This window comes from Acomys russatus, chromosome 12, assembly GCF_903995435.1.
Source record: "Acomys russatus chromosome 12, mAcoRus1.1, whole genome shotgun sequence".
In the NCBI taxonomy this organism is placed as follows: domain Eukaryota; kingdom Metazoa; phylum Chordata; class Mammalia; order Rodentia; family Muridae; genus Acomys; species Acomys russatus.
The window spans coordinates 13,875,453-13,893,096 of NC_067148.1; the positions used below are offsets into that span (position 1 = coordinate 13,875,453).

Here is a 17,644-nt window from a genome sequence, read left to right on the forward strand (position 1 = left end):
CAATTTTTGAGAGTGTGTGTAATCTATGAGCTACAGTCATTGTAATTAGTTTCCCAACCCTATTTTTACTAAGAAGAAATATTCCTGAGCTGGAGAGATGACACAGCAGTTAAGAGTACTTCCTACTTTTCCAGAGGACCTGAGTTTGATTCCCAGCTCCAACATCCAGTAGTTCACAGCTGCCTGTAAACACCTTTGTAGATTCCGCTTCTGGCCTGTTCAGGCACCTGCACATCCACAGGGTGCATACACACACACACACACATAACTAGAAAGCAAAAAGAAATCTTTAAAAAAAAATTCCTGTCTAATTAGAGTATTTGTCATATGAGATAAAATTATTTTTAATTATACTCTGTCAACTTCACTCAAGCAAAGATACCTGACATTTTATTTGTATGTAGCCCTGTTAGCATAATTTTCTTTTTTCGAGACAGGGTTTATCTGTGTAGCCTTGACTGTCCTGGACTCACTTTGTAGTCTAGACTAGCCTTGAACCCACAGTGATCTGCCTGTTTCTGCCTCCCAGAGTGCTGGGATTAAAGGTTTGCACCACCACGCCCAGCTCTCTCGCATAATTTTCTTTTCTTTCTTTTTTATTTTTTCTTTTGGTTTTTCAAGACAGGGTTTCTCTGTGTGGCCTTGACTGTCCTGGACTCACTTTGTAGAGCAGGTTGGCCTTGAACTCACAGCCATCTGCCTGCCTCTGCCTCCTGGGTGCTGGGATTAAAGGTGTGCGCTACCATGCCCGGCTAGCATAATTTTCAAAACTTTTTTTCTAATACTGAAAATAACATTTTAGAAACTTAATGGCTAAAAACAACCCCTGAAGAGTGAATTGGTAGTCTATATAATCTTTGATTCATACTACAGGACAAATCCCAGCAAGAATATAAGCATCAAAATTCCCTTGGGAGAGTCAGTAGCCAAGTCTTGTTTTGGTAATAAGTAATGACTGCTACACCTCATGACTGTAGGAAGGCGAACTTAAAGAATGCTTGGCTATCTCTAGTCCCCACAAAGGCTAAAGCTGTGTGTTCTACGTCTAAAAGAGTTTTAGTCGGCTTTGACTCAACTGTAATTAAGTTGGATTTCCTATTGGTCAGATTTCAGTTGAGGGGAACAGAGTCCTAACTTACCTAGCCAGTGTCAAAAGTGGCAGTGAATTATTACATGAGGAACAGCAGTTCCTAGAACAGGAACAATAACGGATTTTTACCTTACTCCTCTGTGTGCTTCAAACACGATATGTAGACTGCCAAGCTTATGATGTTTATTTTGACTCACAGCGTTGGTGTAAGTTCAGAGGGTCACATCTTGTGATGGTCTTCTTGCTGGCAGAGTCCTCAGGTTGGGTAGCCTATCACAGGGCAAGAGACAGGGGAGCTTCTGAGGGATGTCCCATTAACCCCACCGATCCATTCATTACTTTCACAAGTTTATCCATTCATGAAAGCAGGCCCTTAACAACTCTTAAAGATTTTTATCTGGTCCTATCTCCTAATGATATCTTATAGTGATGAATAAATTGTTGTTTTATGTTTTGGGTTTGTTTGTTTTAAGACAGGGTTTCAGTCACTTTGTAGCACTGGCTAGCCTGGAACTTTCTCCATAGACCAGGCTAGCTTCAAACTCACAGTGATCTACCTGCCCCTACCTTCCAAGTGCTGGGATTAAGGGCTTATACACCATGCTTGGTTATAAAGATTAATTTTTGGTTTTTTGAGACAAAGTTTCTCTGTGTAGCCCTGGCTGCCCTGTAACTCACTCTGTAGACCAGGCTGGCCTGGAACTCAAGAGATCTGCCTGCCTCTGCACCCCCGCCCCCGCAAGTACTGGGATTAAAGATGTAGAGATTAAATTTTAACGTGAATTTTGGAGGGGATAAATGACACTGAAGCCACAGTTTAATGTTAACCTAATCAGAGTCTTTGGAGTAATATAAAGACAAACTGTTGACTCCACTCTTGGTTTTCTGATTTGCATCTCGAACAACTTCCTAGGCAGTATTGATTGGTGTTCTAGGGACCACATGTGGAAAACCATCAGAATAGAGAAAATGTTAGCTAGAGCTTTCAGGAGTTACCCTCAAAGCCTCAAGCATAGGACCAGCCCACCAAGGAAGCTAGTTGATCAACGTAAAATCACGCTGCCACAAGCAAGAAGCCACCACACTCTAAAACTACCCCTGCCATACTTTATACCTGCGGAATGTCTCCTGGACATCCTTCCTGTACTTCTAAGCTAAGGGAAATCATCACAGGCCTCTGCTGATTCAGCGTTTGGTAGACTAGGAAAAACCAGCTTCCCAAAGATATCTGGACCTTTTCGTGGCATCCACAAGACAATCTAGGAAATACAGGATTTTTAAAAAAATATTTTATTTAATTTTAACTTATGTGTATTGGTGTGAGGGTGTCAGATCTTGGCGTTACAGACAGTTGTGAGCTGCCACGTGGGTGCTGGGAATTGAACCCAGGTCCTTTGGAAGAGCAGGCAGTGCTCTTAACCACTGAGCCATCTCTCCAGCCCCAAAATACAGGATTTTTGCATTCCAACCTTAGCACACTAGAAGAGCAGAGCTTGAATTATCATCCGTGTTATATCCCCAGCATCCCAGCCCATGACGCCACTGTCCTTCAGCTCCTGAGCTTCCTTTGCCTGCTCACTGGTGCCTTCATTCAGGAACACTTTTGTGCTTTTAGACCTGGAGTCCAGCGATAAGTCTTTCTAATCACATAGACAAACATCCTTTGGATGCTGTCGTAGATCTATTTTCCCAGTATCCTGCTTTTCCACCTTCCCAGGAGAAGTGGCACGAGCGCTTTAGAAAATTTGTTGACAGCTTCAAATATTTGAGCAAAATTTCTCAACTTTTGTGTATGTAACTTGTAAGGAAATAAATCAGCCCTCTTAACTGTTCTACCTAGTATATATTATTATAGCCTGAACTGATTCAACTGACTAAATATTTGAAAGTCTAAGCAACCAAGACATTCAAACAGTTGCCTTTTATAAAAATCCTTTTAAAGTTGTTATCCATTTAAAAGTTATTCCATAGTAATAAATGAGAAATGATTAGCTGTGTAACACAGGGCATGATACTGGGATGTCTCTCAAGTATTAAAATTACTTAGTAACACCATAGGAACACAGCCCATGTGATTACAGACTCTGGGGGACAAATATTCAGATCATCACAAGAGACTTCCCGGAGTATGGTCAGCATTAATCATGCAGTGATGGTTCTAATTCATTAATGTGCTTCATGATCAATACTTCTTTGAAAACATTGGAATACATTGCATATTATCCTTTCTTTAATTGGTGCGGTGCAAAGAAAAACCCAGAGAATAAATCCCAAACTCCAGAGTTCTATTTCTGAGCCTTGGTCCTTTGCTGTATTAGTCTGGCTCACAGGTTCTGGACTGAGTAGTCCTACAGTGGCTTGTCTCTTGGCAGAAGGATAAAGAATAAAGTAGTTTGTTCAGTCCATGAGATTTGGATGTCGTCAGCAATCCCTACTTGACACCAGAGTCCCAGAGAATTCCTAGGGAGCTGCTAGTCTTCAGTTTGCCTTGGAATCCCAAAGAAGTAAGTTCTAACCCCAGCAAAGTGATGCCTCAGCAGCAGGATAGATGAACCTGCCAGTGACAGCCAGGGCAAGCAGGCCTCTAAATTGGCTGCTGCCAGAAGTTGTAGTGCAGATTTAGGATGGGCCCTTCCACCTCCAATAATCCATTCTAGGAAATCCCTCACAGCTGTGCACAGCTGCTTAGGTTTTAGTTAATTCCAGATGTGGTCAGCTTGACACCCAAGCTTAGCTATCATATTAGTGCACATGCTTATGACTTGAAATGATTAGAAACAAAGTTATCCATTGCAGCATGGTTACAGCAAAACAGAAATAAACTAAATGTACATCAGTAGAGAACAGGTTAACTTAGTTTGCCACAATAGTGTTAAGACACTGTATGAAGTTTTAGAGTGATTTCAAAGTATGTCCAGACTAAATACAAGAAAAGCTTCAAGGAAATATTAAATATTTCAGAAAAGAAGAGGATTCCTATTTATTTCTGTATCCTACACATATAAGGAACTTCTGAAAGAACACAAATATACACAAGTATGTGCGTGTGTGCACGCGCCTGCGTATATGTGTCCATGTGTCCGTCCGTCCGTCTGTACATCCCTGAGAGCATGAGGGTATGTGCGCATTATTGAGAACTGGGGTGGTTACGAAGACTCCTCGTTGAGTAGCTCTAAATTTTCCTGTCAGTATTTTGCTTATTCAAAAATTAAGACACATAAATTTAAGAAGTATTTTGAGTGTAAAACATTCAACAGCTAATTTGCTAGATAATAACACTGTTTTGAAATACTAGCAGTATCAGTAATTTATAAACACTGAAATTTGTACTATTGAAGTTTATATATATACAGTCTTTTCCCCCCCTTCAAGACAGGGTTTCTCTGTGTGGTCCTAGCTATCCTGGACTTGCTTTGTAGGCTAGGCTGTCCTAGAACTCACAGTGATCCGCCTGCCTCTGCCTCTCAGAGTGCTGGGATTACAGGCGTACGGCACCACACCCAGCTCCTAACTTAATTCTTTGGCCAGAACTCTTCAAACACGCACCCAGCACCATGAAAACATTTCAGTATTTAAAAAATAAGTTCTTTGGGCTGGAGAGATGGCTCAGAGGTTAAGAGCACTGCCTGCTCTTCCAAAGGTCCTAAGTTCAATTCCCAGAAACCACATAGTGGCTTATAGACATCTGCAATGAGATCTGGTGCGTTCTTCTGGCCTGCAGGCACACATGCAGGCAGAACACTGTAAACATAATAAATAAATCTTTTTTTTTTTTTTTAAGTTTTTTAATGAAAAATGTGAGGTCTAACCTCTGAGCCATCTCTCCGGCCCCACAAGCAATCATAGTGAAGTCTAAAGCTTAGCACTTGTAAGTATGTTTACACTGTCGTATAATCAGTCTCCAAAAACCCTTTTTATCTTGTAAAATTGAAACTACACTTATTTGGGCTAGAGAAATGGCTCAGAGGTTCAGAGCACCAACTGCTCTTCCAGAGTCCTGAGTTCAATTCTCAGCAACCACATGGTGGCTCACAACCATCTATAATGTGAGTTAATGTCCTCTCCTCAGGAGCAGGTGTACATGCAGGTAGGGTACTGTGTACATAATAAATAAATACATCTTAAGGAAAAAGAAGGAAACTACACTTATTTAACAGCTCGTCATTACTTGATTTCTCCAAATCCTTGGGGACTGCACTTGTGCACTTGGACTTAGGAACCTTATGTGTCTGACCACTCTGGAATCTCATTCATATAAATGAAGTCATGTATTTCTATTTCTGTCACTCTTGGTTTCATAGAATATTTTCTTTACCATCATTTCAGATTTTAAAGTAAAGTTACAAAAGAGGGGGGATCATAACTAAGTAACTGAAAAGCAGGATATAACAAAGTTTTAAAAAGTAAAACACTGGGCCAGAGAGATGGTTCATCAGTTAAGAGCACCAGCTGCTCTTCAGAAGACCTAGGTTCAGTTCCCAGCCTTACAAGGCGGCCTGCAAGCGTTAGTAACTCCAGGTCTTCCTGACCCTCGTGGGTGTGAAGTTGGTGCAGCATACAGTCAGGCATCCTCTAACAGAACACACATTTTTTTATTTTAAACTACAAAGAATGAAGCTAAATGTTTAAGAGGGCAAATATTAGATATCTATTTTTGTTTCACTACTTTCTAACGATCTTTTTCTCTTTTGTTTTAACTTATCCCCTCCGTGTGTGTGTGTGTGTGTGTGTGTGTGTGTGTGTGTGTGTGTGTGTTTAATTTTCTGCTATTCTTTTGTAAATCAAACATAAAGTTAGCAAGTCATGGCTTGTTTTTGTTTATTGTTGGTTTTGTTTTGTTTAAAAGCTAGACCAGATTATTTAATGAGATAAGTTAAATTGGTCTTAAGTATTCAATATTAAAATTTTGCTGAAAAGTAAAAAGAAATGAGAAAATTTTCCTAATTAAAATTTTGTTGTTGTTGTTGTTTTGGTTTTGGTTTTTTGTTTGTTTTCGTTTTGGTTTTTCAAGATAGGATTTCTCTGTGTAACAGCTGTGGCTGTTCTGGAACCCACTCTGTAGACCAGGCTGGCCTGAAACTCACAGAGATCCACCTGCCTCTGCCTCCCAAGTGCTGGGATTAAAGGCATGTGCCACCATGGCCTGGCTAATTTTTTTCAAAAGAATATACTAAACATAAACATTGATATGAGAGGCTTGTAGAGATGGCTTAGTGGTTAAGAGCACTGGCTACTCTTCCAAAGGACAGGGGTTCAATTCCCAGCACCCACATGGCAGCTCACAACTGTCGGTAACTCCAGTTCCAGGGGATCTGACACCTACACACCAATGCTTATAAAATAAAATTATTTTTAAAAAGCATTGATCTAATTGTGGTCACTGTATAAGTGCTATTCCAAACATATTAGTTAAGTCAACATTATTCATACCCTATAAAAATAGGTGTTGAAGCTAGGCATGGTGGTGCACACCTTTAATCCCAGCACTCTGGGAGGCAGAGGCAGGCGGATCTCTGAGTTCCAGGCCAGCCTGGTCTGCAGAGTGAGTCTAGGATAATCAGGGCTACACAGACAAATCCTCTCTCTAAAAACTGAACCAAACCAAAACAAAATTTGTTGAAAATTCTGAGCTATGTGACACAGTATGGAACTATTTTAGCAATCTTAGTTATTATCTTAGAAATTCATTAAATTCTTCTTACATTAATTGTGTTGATGTTTAAACTATTTCTTTACTTTTATGAAAAATACATTCCTTGAGGAAAAAAACCTAAGCCCTAATTTGTGTCTCCGCACAGAGTGGTTAAAGAGTGACCACTACTGTGCTTTATTCAGACTTCTCCTGCTGGTTGCTGCACATCTAACAATGTTGTTCTTTCTTTGACACAGACCCACACAAAAGCTGAGTGTAGTAAGGAAGCAGACAGCCTGCCTCCAGCAGGAGCCCCCGCCTGGCTCCAGGATTTGTAAACAGAAACATCCCAGGCTCCCTGTCTGTTCTGCACTCAGGAAATGTTTGCTTGTGAAAGCCCTGCCATTGCACATAGGCATACTTAGCATTGTTTGTGTTTGCCTGAATATTTAACTGAGGGGACTAAGAGAAGAAAGAGAGTGCGTATTAGGGCAAAGGAACAAGAACATTCAGGCATGGCATAAAGAACATATGGCATAAAAAGAATTATTTTAGTGGCTGGAGAGATGACTTATAAGCCTGTGTGTGTGTGTGTGTGTGTGTGTGTGTGTGTGTGTGTGTGTATTTATATTTTAATTTTAATTTTTTAAAAAGCTCATACCACTCTTGTGGAGAACCCAGGTTTGGTCTCAGCAGCCACATCAGGCAGCTCACAACTGCCTGTACTCCACCTCCAGAGGCGTCCAGCGCTTTTGGCCTCTGGGAATACCTGCACTCACATGCGCGCGCGCGCGCGCACACACACACACACACACACACATAATTAAAAATAAAACAATATTTGTTTTGTTTTTTGAGACAGGGTTTCCCTGTGTAGCTGTCCAGGGCTCACTTTGTAGACCAGGCTGGCTGAACTCTGCCTGCCTCTGAACAAAAATCTTTTTTAAAAGGATTAAAGAAATAAAAATGGGCTTTCCAGTTAAAAGCTTTTATTGCACACACACGAATACACATATTGAAATATTTTTCCTGGCAGGTTTTAAGTGATGTCAAGTTTTTAGAGCATATGACATAACCTGGAATGTTTCTAATTTGAGACATTTAACCATTGGTATGGTATTTAACATGTTTAAAAGTCCCTTAACACTTTTTCACCCTCTCTATTTTGAGCTAATGAATTTAATGCTATTTTCCATTTTCAGTTATATATTTAAATACCTTTTACTCTGTGGGGAAAAATATGTAATGTTTAGAACCACCAGCAACAGGAAAAGAATCCTCCCACCCAACCCCCCAAGTAGCTGTACCTCTCATATGTTGTGATGTGTTGAGCTGCTCTCGGTTCCTAGAAGCGTTGGTGGTTTTTTTTAGAATAAAATATTTTCTGTTTTAGTGGGTATGAATATTCACTCCTCATGCTCTGCTCCTTAGCTGTGTGCCCAGGCCTGTCAGAGTGAAGTCTTAAGCATGGCCACATGTGTGATGTGTGATGACTAAATTTAACAGCAGATTTTTAGACATGATGCCAAAATAACAGACAACAAAAGAAGAAAATGGATTGTACTTCAGGGTTAAATAGTTTATACTCCAAGAGACATTATAGAGGAAAGAAAACTTGAAGGGACGTTATTGATTAGGAAGAAAAAAGCCCTCTCCAATTTTTAGAACTAGATGAATCATGAAAAAAAAAAAAATCATACTGGGTCTTGGGGTGTTAGTCCAAGTGATACAGTGTTTACTTAGCATTGTGAAATACTGGGAGTGAAAAAGAAAATGAAACATCTTTTTATTTTCTTTTTTGTTTTATTTTGTTGTTTCTTTGATTTTTTTTTTTTTGTTTGTTTGTTTTGTTTTGTTTTTTTCCTTCAAGACAGGGTTTCTCTGTGTAACAGCTATGCCTGTCCTGGAACTCACTGTGTAGACCAGGCTGAAACATCTTTTTCTTTCTAAAAACAATTTGAGGCAGGGTCTGTGCAGCCACAGTTGGCATTAAACTCACTATGTACGTAGGCAAGACTGGCCTTGAGCCCCTCATCCTGCTGCTGATGTCTTTTACATCCTGGGCATAGCGGTGCCCACCAGTACCTCCTACCTGACCGTCCTAAAGCACCAACCTCATCGTGAAAGGGCTTTTTGGTTTGTTTTGTTTTTCAAGACAGGGTTTCTCTGTGTAGCCCTGGCTAACCTCAAACTCATGGAGCTCCACCTGCCTCTGCCTCCTGAGTGCTGGAGTTAAAGGCGTGTGCCACCACGCCCGGTTTTGCCATAAAAGTTTTATCATGGAGCTTTGGTCTCTGCAGAGTATCTGAACCTCACCACACTGGAATATGAGTGCTGGGGACCAGAACACAGCTTAGTCCCTAACACATCCTCATGTGACATCTAACAGGAGGAAGTTACAGAGAACACGAAGAAACTTGGAGCTTTATGGATAATGTTTTGTAAACTTAAAACTACCCTGAAGAATTAAATCTGGCTAGGATCAGTGGCTCACACCTGTAATCCCAGCACTCAGGGAGGCAGAGGCAAGTGGATCTGAGTTTGAGGCCAGGACAGCCAAGGCTACATAGAGAAACCCTACCTCGAAAAACCAAAAAGTTAATCAGTCAATCATTCTGTCGGTGTGGTAGTACATGCCTTTAACTCCAGCACCCAAGGTTGCAGCGGGTGGGTCTCCGGGAGTCTGAGGCCAGCCTAGTCCACCTAGTGAGTTCTAGGACAGCCAGAGACACACAGTGAGGTAACAATAATGATGATGGTGATGATGATAATAAGTAAATAAAATCTATTAAAAGTAACAACAAAGGAAGGACTCAAGATTCCTAATTTAAATTTCAGAAAGATCTGAAAATTCCTGGTTTCTTTGATACCCACTTACCTAATAGAATGCTAAATCTAACGTGAAGAACGTATTTCCAGCCCGCTTTCACCGTGGTCGTTTGTTCTCTGCTGGTCTGTCTTCTTTAGTCATCTCCATCGTAAATAGCACTGTTCTTGCTACCTCAGTGTTTCTTCTTTTTGTCTTGTCTTTCATCTTCCATCTTTGTTTTGCTTTGACTGTAACAAAATGTGAGCATTATTTGCTGATACTTATTTATTATTTTGCCCGCATGTATGTTTGTGTACCGCATGCATGCCTGGCGCCCTCGGAAGCCAGAAGAGGGCATTGGGGCCCCCAAAACTGAAGTTACAGACGGCTGTGAGCCGTGTAGGTGCTGGGAACTGAACCCGAATCCTATGTAAGAGCAGCAAATGGTTTTAACCATTGAGCCATAGTTCTACTTTTTTTTTCCTTTTTGGTTTTTCAAGACAATGTTTCTCAGTTTGTAGCTTTGGCTAGCCTGGAACTCAGTCTGTAGACCAGGCTGGCCTGGAACTCACAGAGATCACCTGCCTCCGCCTCCCAAGTGCTGGGATTAAAGGCGGGCACCACCACTGCTGGGATTTCCACCTGTTATTTACTGATACTTAAAACAAAATACTATGCTCTTTGTTTCTAATTTGAGGAAAACCTAAGATATTTTCTTTCTTTCTTGTTTGTTATGTTTTTCTGAGAAAGTCTCATTCTGCAGCCCAGCCCTGCCCCCAACTTACTGAATTAGTGAGGATTATCTTGAACTCCTAGTTTTTTGTTTCCACCTCCCAAGTGCTAGGATTGCTGGTGTGTATCATCACGTCCAGCTGAAATTTTCATGTTCATAAAACAAAATTCAGTGGTTCCATTTTACCAGAGGGCTTCACCTTCTGAGGTATCAGTTGCTCACAGTAAACCTTAGCTCAGAAATGTTAAATTGTAAAATCTTGAAATGTATACTTCATAAGTTTTTAATTGTGCACAGTTCAGAGTAATGTGATTAAACCAACCAAGTGTGAAATAGCTATTTTTCTAGCATGTCCAAATGGCCTGTGTTCTGTGGTGACTTGAATGAATGGCTCCCATAGGCTCGTATGTGTGACTGCTTGGTCCCAGGAAGTGGAAAGGATTAGGAGGGGAGGCCTTGTTGGAGGAGGTTTCAGCAGCCCACAGTAGGCCATTGTCTCTGAGTGGCTGCTGCCTGTGGGTCAGGATGTAACGTTCCCAGCCACTGCTCCAGCACCTTGCCTGGTGATCATGGGTTAGTTTCTGAAACTATAAGCAATAAAACAACAGCCAAGGCATGCTCCCCACCCTGTAGCTGCAGACGGATGGCTGTGATATCACAAGTATCCACATTCACTTCATCATTTTATTTATTTAGTAATGGTCCCAGATGATTAGAGTAATGTTGACAATTTTAGTACTCTCTATTTTGTCATTACCTATTGTTGACCTCTTGCTATGCCTAATTTATAAATTAAACTTTATCAGAGGTATAAATTTTTTAAAAAATCAGGGCTAGAGAGATGGCGCAAAGGTTAAGAAAACACCGGCTGCTTTTCCAGAGGTCCTGAATTCAATTCCCAGCAACTACTTGGTGACTTAATACCATCTATAATGAGATCTGGTGCCCTCTTCTGGCCTGCAGGTGTATATGCAGGCATAACACTGTATAAATAATAAATCAATAAATCTTTAAAAGAAAGAAAAATAGCTGGGCGTGGTGGTGCACACCTTTAATCCCAGCTCTCAGGAGGCAGAGGCCGGCGGATCGCTGTGAGTTCAAGGCCAGCCTGGTCTACAAAGTGAATCCAGGACAGCCAAGACTGCACAGAGAAACCCTGTCTCGAAAAACCAAAAAAAGAAAGAAAAGAAAAAAGAAAGAAAGAAAGAAAGAAAAAGAAGTCTACACAATCATTCTTCAGCACGCCCAGCAGATGTCCTAAAGCATGACTGTATAAGCTACAAAGTAACAATCTATGCATACCTTAGCAGATACTGTAAATTATCTCTATTTTTTGTAAGATCATCTTTAGGTTACTTATAATGATAACTCATACAATGCAAATGCTATATAAGTAGTTCTAATTACTATATTGCTTAGAAAATAAAGACAAAATCAGTCTGCACACATGCAACACAAACACATCTAACTACGCATTACACAAGTGGGACCTGGAGCGAGACGAGGATGGGAGGGACTGTAGGCGCTGCAGCTGTTGTCCTAAGCACCACCCCTTCGCGTGGGCTTGTGCGTGGCTGCGGTGGCATCCCAAGCACCACCCCTTTGCGTGGGCTTGTGCGTAGCTGCAGTGGCTTCCCGAGCACCACCCCTTCACGTGGGCTTGTGCATGGCAAATTCAAGTTTTGTTTCCTGAAATGTTCTGGGTTTCTCTAAAGTATTTTTAGTTTATATTTAATTGTCTATATACATGTAGAGTCCACAGATAAGGAGAAAGCAATTCTATAGGGCTTAGTATTATCAGAGGTATCCACTAATCCTCCTGTACTATATCCCCACGGACAGGGAAGTGTATCAGCTGGTTGTTGGTGTGTGTATGTTTGTGCATGCACATACACACATGGTATGAGGTACTGTGCCTTGCTTGGTACATGTGCAGATCAGAGGACATGTTTTAGGAGCTAGGTCTCTCCTTCTGCCATGTGGGTCCTAGGGTTTGAGCTCGGGTCATCAGACTTGATGGCCTTCACCTTTGCCCTCTGAAGCATCTTACTGTTTGATAGTCTTAGTAACAGAAGATAATCTGTAGGCACTTACAGTATTTTTATATTTATGTTTAAAATCCGTAAGTTATTTAATTGTATGTGTGCTGAAATAATGTGTCCCTTTTGAACTGTCCTGTGCTCACTTTGTAGACCAGGCTAGCCTTGAACTCATAGAGGTCTGCCTGCCTCTGCCTTCCTAAATGCTGGGATTACAGGTGTGTGTCTCTGTTCCCAACCGAGTTTAACAAATTCTTAAGTGAGGGTTTTTTTTTTAAATTGAGATACAGTTTCATAACAGAATGAACTAGATTAAAAATATACTATTCAATACTTTCATGATATTGTACAACCATTATTTTTATGGCGTTCCAAAGCATTTTCATCACCCGACAAAGGGCAATCTCTATTTAAAGTAGCTCCCTAGCCCCTCTTTTCCCATGCCTAGCGACTTCTAATCTGCTGTTTGTCTCTGTGGATTTGCCTGTTCTGGATAATTCACATGAATGAAATCATAAAATATCTGATCTTTAGTGTGTCATTTTTGTAGGTATCCCACATTTTGTTTATTGATTCATAAGTGTATGAATATTTGCATTTCCACTCTAGTATTTGCGCCTAGTGATCCTGTAGAACAGTTTGCTTGAATCCGTATTTTCATTTCTTTATGTATATGCCTAGGAATAAACTATCAAATTTTGTGAAAATTCTAATAACATTTTGGGAACCTACTAAATTGCTTACTGTGTCTATACCATCTTGTATTCCCATCAGTGGTATGTAAGTTTTAGTTTCTCTGTATCCCTTAACAACCTTTCTTATTTTCTTCTTCCTTTTTACTCTTTAAAAATAGTTAGAGCCATGCTAGTATTTTATTGTAGTAAGTTGAGGTAGGGTTCAGTTGTCTGGAGGACAGCGGGGGTTGATTGGTTGGCTTTTTTCTTTTTCTGTGTACTGGAGAGCAAACCCAGGGCCTTGCACACACTAGGCAAACACTCTACTACTGAGTTAGATCTCTAGCCAAAGATGAGTTTCTGTACTCTTTCCATCTATAAATGACTATATGTTGAAAATATTTAACTACAGTTTGTAATACGTTGAGGTTTACTAGGATCTAGTAAATGTCTTGTAACTTGAGTATTTCACTGCATCAACATCTTCTATAGAAATACTGATTGTGACGTTTTGGTACGCAGCTGTGCAGAATTTGAGATAATTCACTGGAGAAATACTTTCATTGAGGTTTCCTGTTTGCCATAGAAAATTCTAGTTTGACCACAAGTAAGAAAGTTTTAATATATAGTATGCTTGATTTTAATTGTAAAGAGTGACAAAATTAATAAGGCCGCTATGAACATGGTTGAGCATATGTCCTTGTTGTGTGGTGGAGCATCTTCTGGGTATATTCCAAGGAGTGGAATAGCTGGGTCTTGTGGAAGCCCTATTCCCAGTTTTCTGAGATAGCGCCAGATAATTTCCAAAGTGGTTGTACAAGTTTGCATTCCCACCAGCAATGAGGGAGTGTTCTCTTTTCTCCACAATCTCGCCAGCATGTGGTATCACTTGAATTTTTGATCTTAGCTATTCTGATGGGTGTAAGATGGAATCTCAGAGTCGTTTTGATTTGCATTTCTCTGATGACTAAAGACGTTGAGCATTTCTTTAAGTGTTTCTCAGTCATTCAATATTCCTTTTGAGAATTCTCTGTTTAGTTCTGAGCCCCATTTCTCAATTGGGTTATTTGGTTTGGTGGTGTTTAATTTCTTGAGTTCTTTATATATTTTGGATATTAGACCTTTGTCAGATGTAGGGTTGGTGAAGATCTTTTCCCAGTCTGTAGGCTGTCGCTTTGTTCTGTTGACAGTGTCTCCTGCCTTAAAGAAGCTTCTCAGCCTCACGAGGTCCCATTTATTGATTGTTGACCTTAAGGCTTGGGCTATTGATGTTCTGTTCAGGAAGTTGTCACCTGTGCCAATGTGTTCTAGGCTCTTCTCCACTTTTTCTTCTAACTGATTTAGTGTCTCTGGTTTTATGTTGAGAGCCTTAATCCATTTGGACTTGAGATTTGTGCACAGTGACAAATATGGGTCTAATTGCATTTTTCTACATGTAGACATAGCGGTCTTATTCATAATAGCCAGAACCTGGAAACAATCTAAATGTCCCTCAGTCAAAGAATGGATAAAGAAACTGTGGTACATTTACACTATGGAATACTACTCAGCTATTAAAAACAAGGAAATCCTGAAATTTGTGGACAAATGGATGGAACTAGAAACGATCATACTGAGTTAGTTAACCCAGAAGCAGAAAGACTCATATGGTATATACTCACTTACAATTGGACACTAGCCCAAGAGGCGTGTCCCATGAAAGTCTTCACTTACCAGGAGATTGGGATAGATGTGAGGACATCCTATTGGGACTCTAGATGAGAGAAGTATGGGAGATGGAGGAATAGTAGGATCCAGTGGGTCCTAGAAACCTACAGGAAGAACATCAGGACGGGCAGAACTGGGCCCTGGGGTTCTGCTCAAACTACTATACCAACCATGGACAATATATGCAGTAAACAGCGAACCCCTACTCAGATCTAGCCTATGGACAGGACATTCACCACACTTGAGTGGAGAGCCAGAACTGACTCTGACACAAACTCTGGTACCTCATATTTGACCACCTCCCCTTGGTGGGGAGGCCCAGTGGCACTCAAAGAAAGGATAAACAGGCTACCAAGATGAGACTTGATAGCCTGTGACCATATAGTGGGGGAGGAGGTCCCCCTCAGTCTTAGACTTCGGGGAGGAGAATAGGGTGAAAGTGGGAGGGAGGGAGGAATGGGAGGATACAAGTGATGGGATAACAATTGAGATGTAATCTGAATAAATTAATTTTAAAAAGAGTGACAAAACTGTCAGTCAAGATATGCATGCCTTTAATTCTAGCACTTGTGAGGCTTAGACATGGGGGTTCTCTGAGTTCAAAGCCAGCCTGGTTTACAAAGCGAGTTCGGCACAATGAGATCCTCTATCAAAAAAAAAAAAAAAAAAAAACCCTAAGAAACAAATAAGCAAACAAAATGATACGTTTAAAGTTCAAAATATGATATTATTTTATTTTGCTTGAATGTAAAGGAAGATTAAGTAAGGATAGTGTAGCCTTACCGCTGGTCAAACACTACTTATAAAACCTATGGTAAAACCGCAAACAGATATTTCATAGGAAATCTCTTTCTACATTAGACTGCTTACTCCTAAGCAGTTGTTTTGTATTCTGTAAAGACTGCTGTTTTAAAATATATACTACTTGGATCTAGTTATTCCTTATAAGTATTTAAAACATGGTGACAAAATTTATCCTCCAGTTTTCTCTTTCCGTGTGAGCCATTTAATTTGTCTGGACTCTTCACAGCACCGAATCGTCACTCTTGTGCTACTTCCAGGCATAGTTTAGTCTGTGGACATCTGTCCCGAGGGTATTTGCTATAGATAAGATCTGACTCGTCACATACATGTTTGCGTGTTCATAATGGCCTAGTAATTTAGATATGTGAATTCCCACTCTGCAAGTAAGTAACCGTGGGTTCATGAAGGCAGAAGTTTTCTCAAGGTCAAGTTAATGAGTGACTGACTTACTGTGCTTCAGGCTCAGTTTAGATTCAGCTGCCCACAAAGAAATGTTTTTTCATTAATATTAATGATATCAGTACTAATGATCTTAATTCCCATTGATTGCAAAGAACTTTATACTTTACTAAGCACTTAGACTTCCATCATAACTGACAAGTGAGCCACAGGGTACTGCCTTTTACAAATAAGGAAATGAGGCATTCAAAAGTCAAGCAACCTGTTGAAGCCTACTGAACACATGAGTTAAAGCCAAATATGAAGCTGGGCTCAGTGGTGTACACCTGTCGTCTTAGCATTTAGAAGGCAGAGGTAAGAGAATTGCCGTGAGTTCAAGGTCAGCCCCAGCTAGTGTCTTAGATGTTTCTATTGCTGTAATTAGACACAGTGACCAAAGATACTTTTTAAAATATCGAGCGTATTTGGGGCCTGTGGTTTCAGAGGGTTAGAGTTCGTGACTGTTAGGGTGGGAAGCATGGCACCTGGCATGCAGGCACGGTGCTGGAGCAGGAGCTGAGAGCTTCAAACCATGAGGCAGAGAGAAAGACGAGGGGCAGGCACAATGGTGCGCATCTGTAATCCCAGCATTTGGGGACATAGAGGTAGGAGAGAGAGAGACTGGCTAGGGGAATGCATCTAATCTTTCGACACTCAAAGTTTGTCCTCAGTGGCTCACCTCCTCTAACAAGGATACAGCTCGTAACCCTTCCCAAACAGTTCTCCAACCGAGGACCGAGTATTCAAATATGTGAACCTGTGAGGGCATTCCCATCCAGACTGCCACAGCTACGTGGTGTGAACACAGGTGCCCTCAGATGCTGGAGAAGGGGTCAGATCTTATGGAGCTGGGGTTACAGGTCCTGGTGGACTGCAGGACGTGGGTGCTGGACTAGGCCTTGGGTCCTCCAAAAGAGCAGTGTACTCTCTGAATCAGTGAGCCGTCTTTCCAGTCCCTACTTGGTACTTTAATAATTAGGACCATACTTGACAAGTATTTTAAGTTCATATAAAATAATCTATGTGACTAAACCATGTCATTTATAACTATCACAAATTGGTTAATTTTTTTCTCTAATTTTTGTGCAAAAATATTTCTGATTTGATTATAATTTAATATAACTTTCCTAAAGACTAGTTTGTGGGTATTTTATTTATTTATTTATTTATTTTTGGTTTTTTGAGCCAGGGTTTCTCTGTGTAGTCATGGCTGTCCTAGACTCACTTTGTAGACCAGACAGGCCTCAAACTCACAGTGATCCCCCTGCCTCTGCCTCCGCCTCCTGAGTGCCGAAATTAAAAGTGTGCACCACCATGCCCATCTTAGTTTGTGCATATTAAATAAAATACTTTTCTTTTTCTCTTTTAGGTCCACCTCATTCATTTAATCGAGATGAAACAATAATCATTGCTTTGGCATCAGTTTCTGTATTAGCCGTATTGATAGTCGCCTTATGTTTTGGATACAGAATGTTGACAGGTAAAAAAAAAACAACACTACTTTTTGTCTCATCGTTTAGTAAGCATGTTATTTAATCAGAATTTATTTCTTTAAGGGAGGTCACGCATATACGGAGGTCAGAGGATAACTTGCAGGACTTGGTTCTCTTCTACGGGGTGGGTTCTGGGGTGGGTTCTGGGGTGCCGCTCAGGTGGTCAGGCATGGTGGCACACACATGTACCAGCGGAACACCTTCACAGCCCTATTGTCTCCTTTT

General features: G+C 40.7%; 1 protein-coding gene across 2 annotated transcripts in view; it reads left to right on the forward strand.

Annotated features, from left to right (window-relative positions):
- Positions 1-17,644, forward strand: part of Bmpr2 (bone morphogenetic protein receptor type 2) — a 122,274-nt gene that overhangs the window by 69,540 nt on the left and 35,090 nt on the right. For both annotated transcript variants that reach the window (XM_051153873.1, XM_051153874.1), the window contains exon 4: positions 17,296-17,406. In XM_051153873.1, the coding sequence (XP_051009830.1) occupies positions 17,296-17,406 (111 nt within the window). The remainder of the gene's footprint in view (positions 1-17,295; positions 17,407-17,644) is intronic.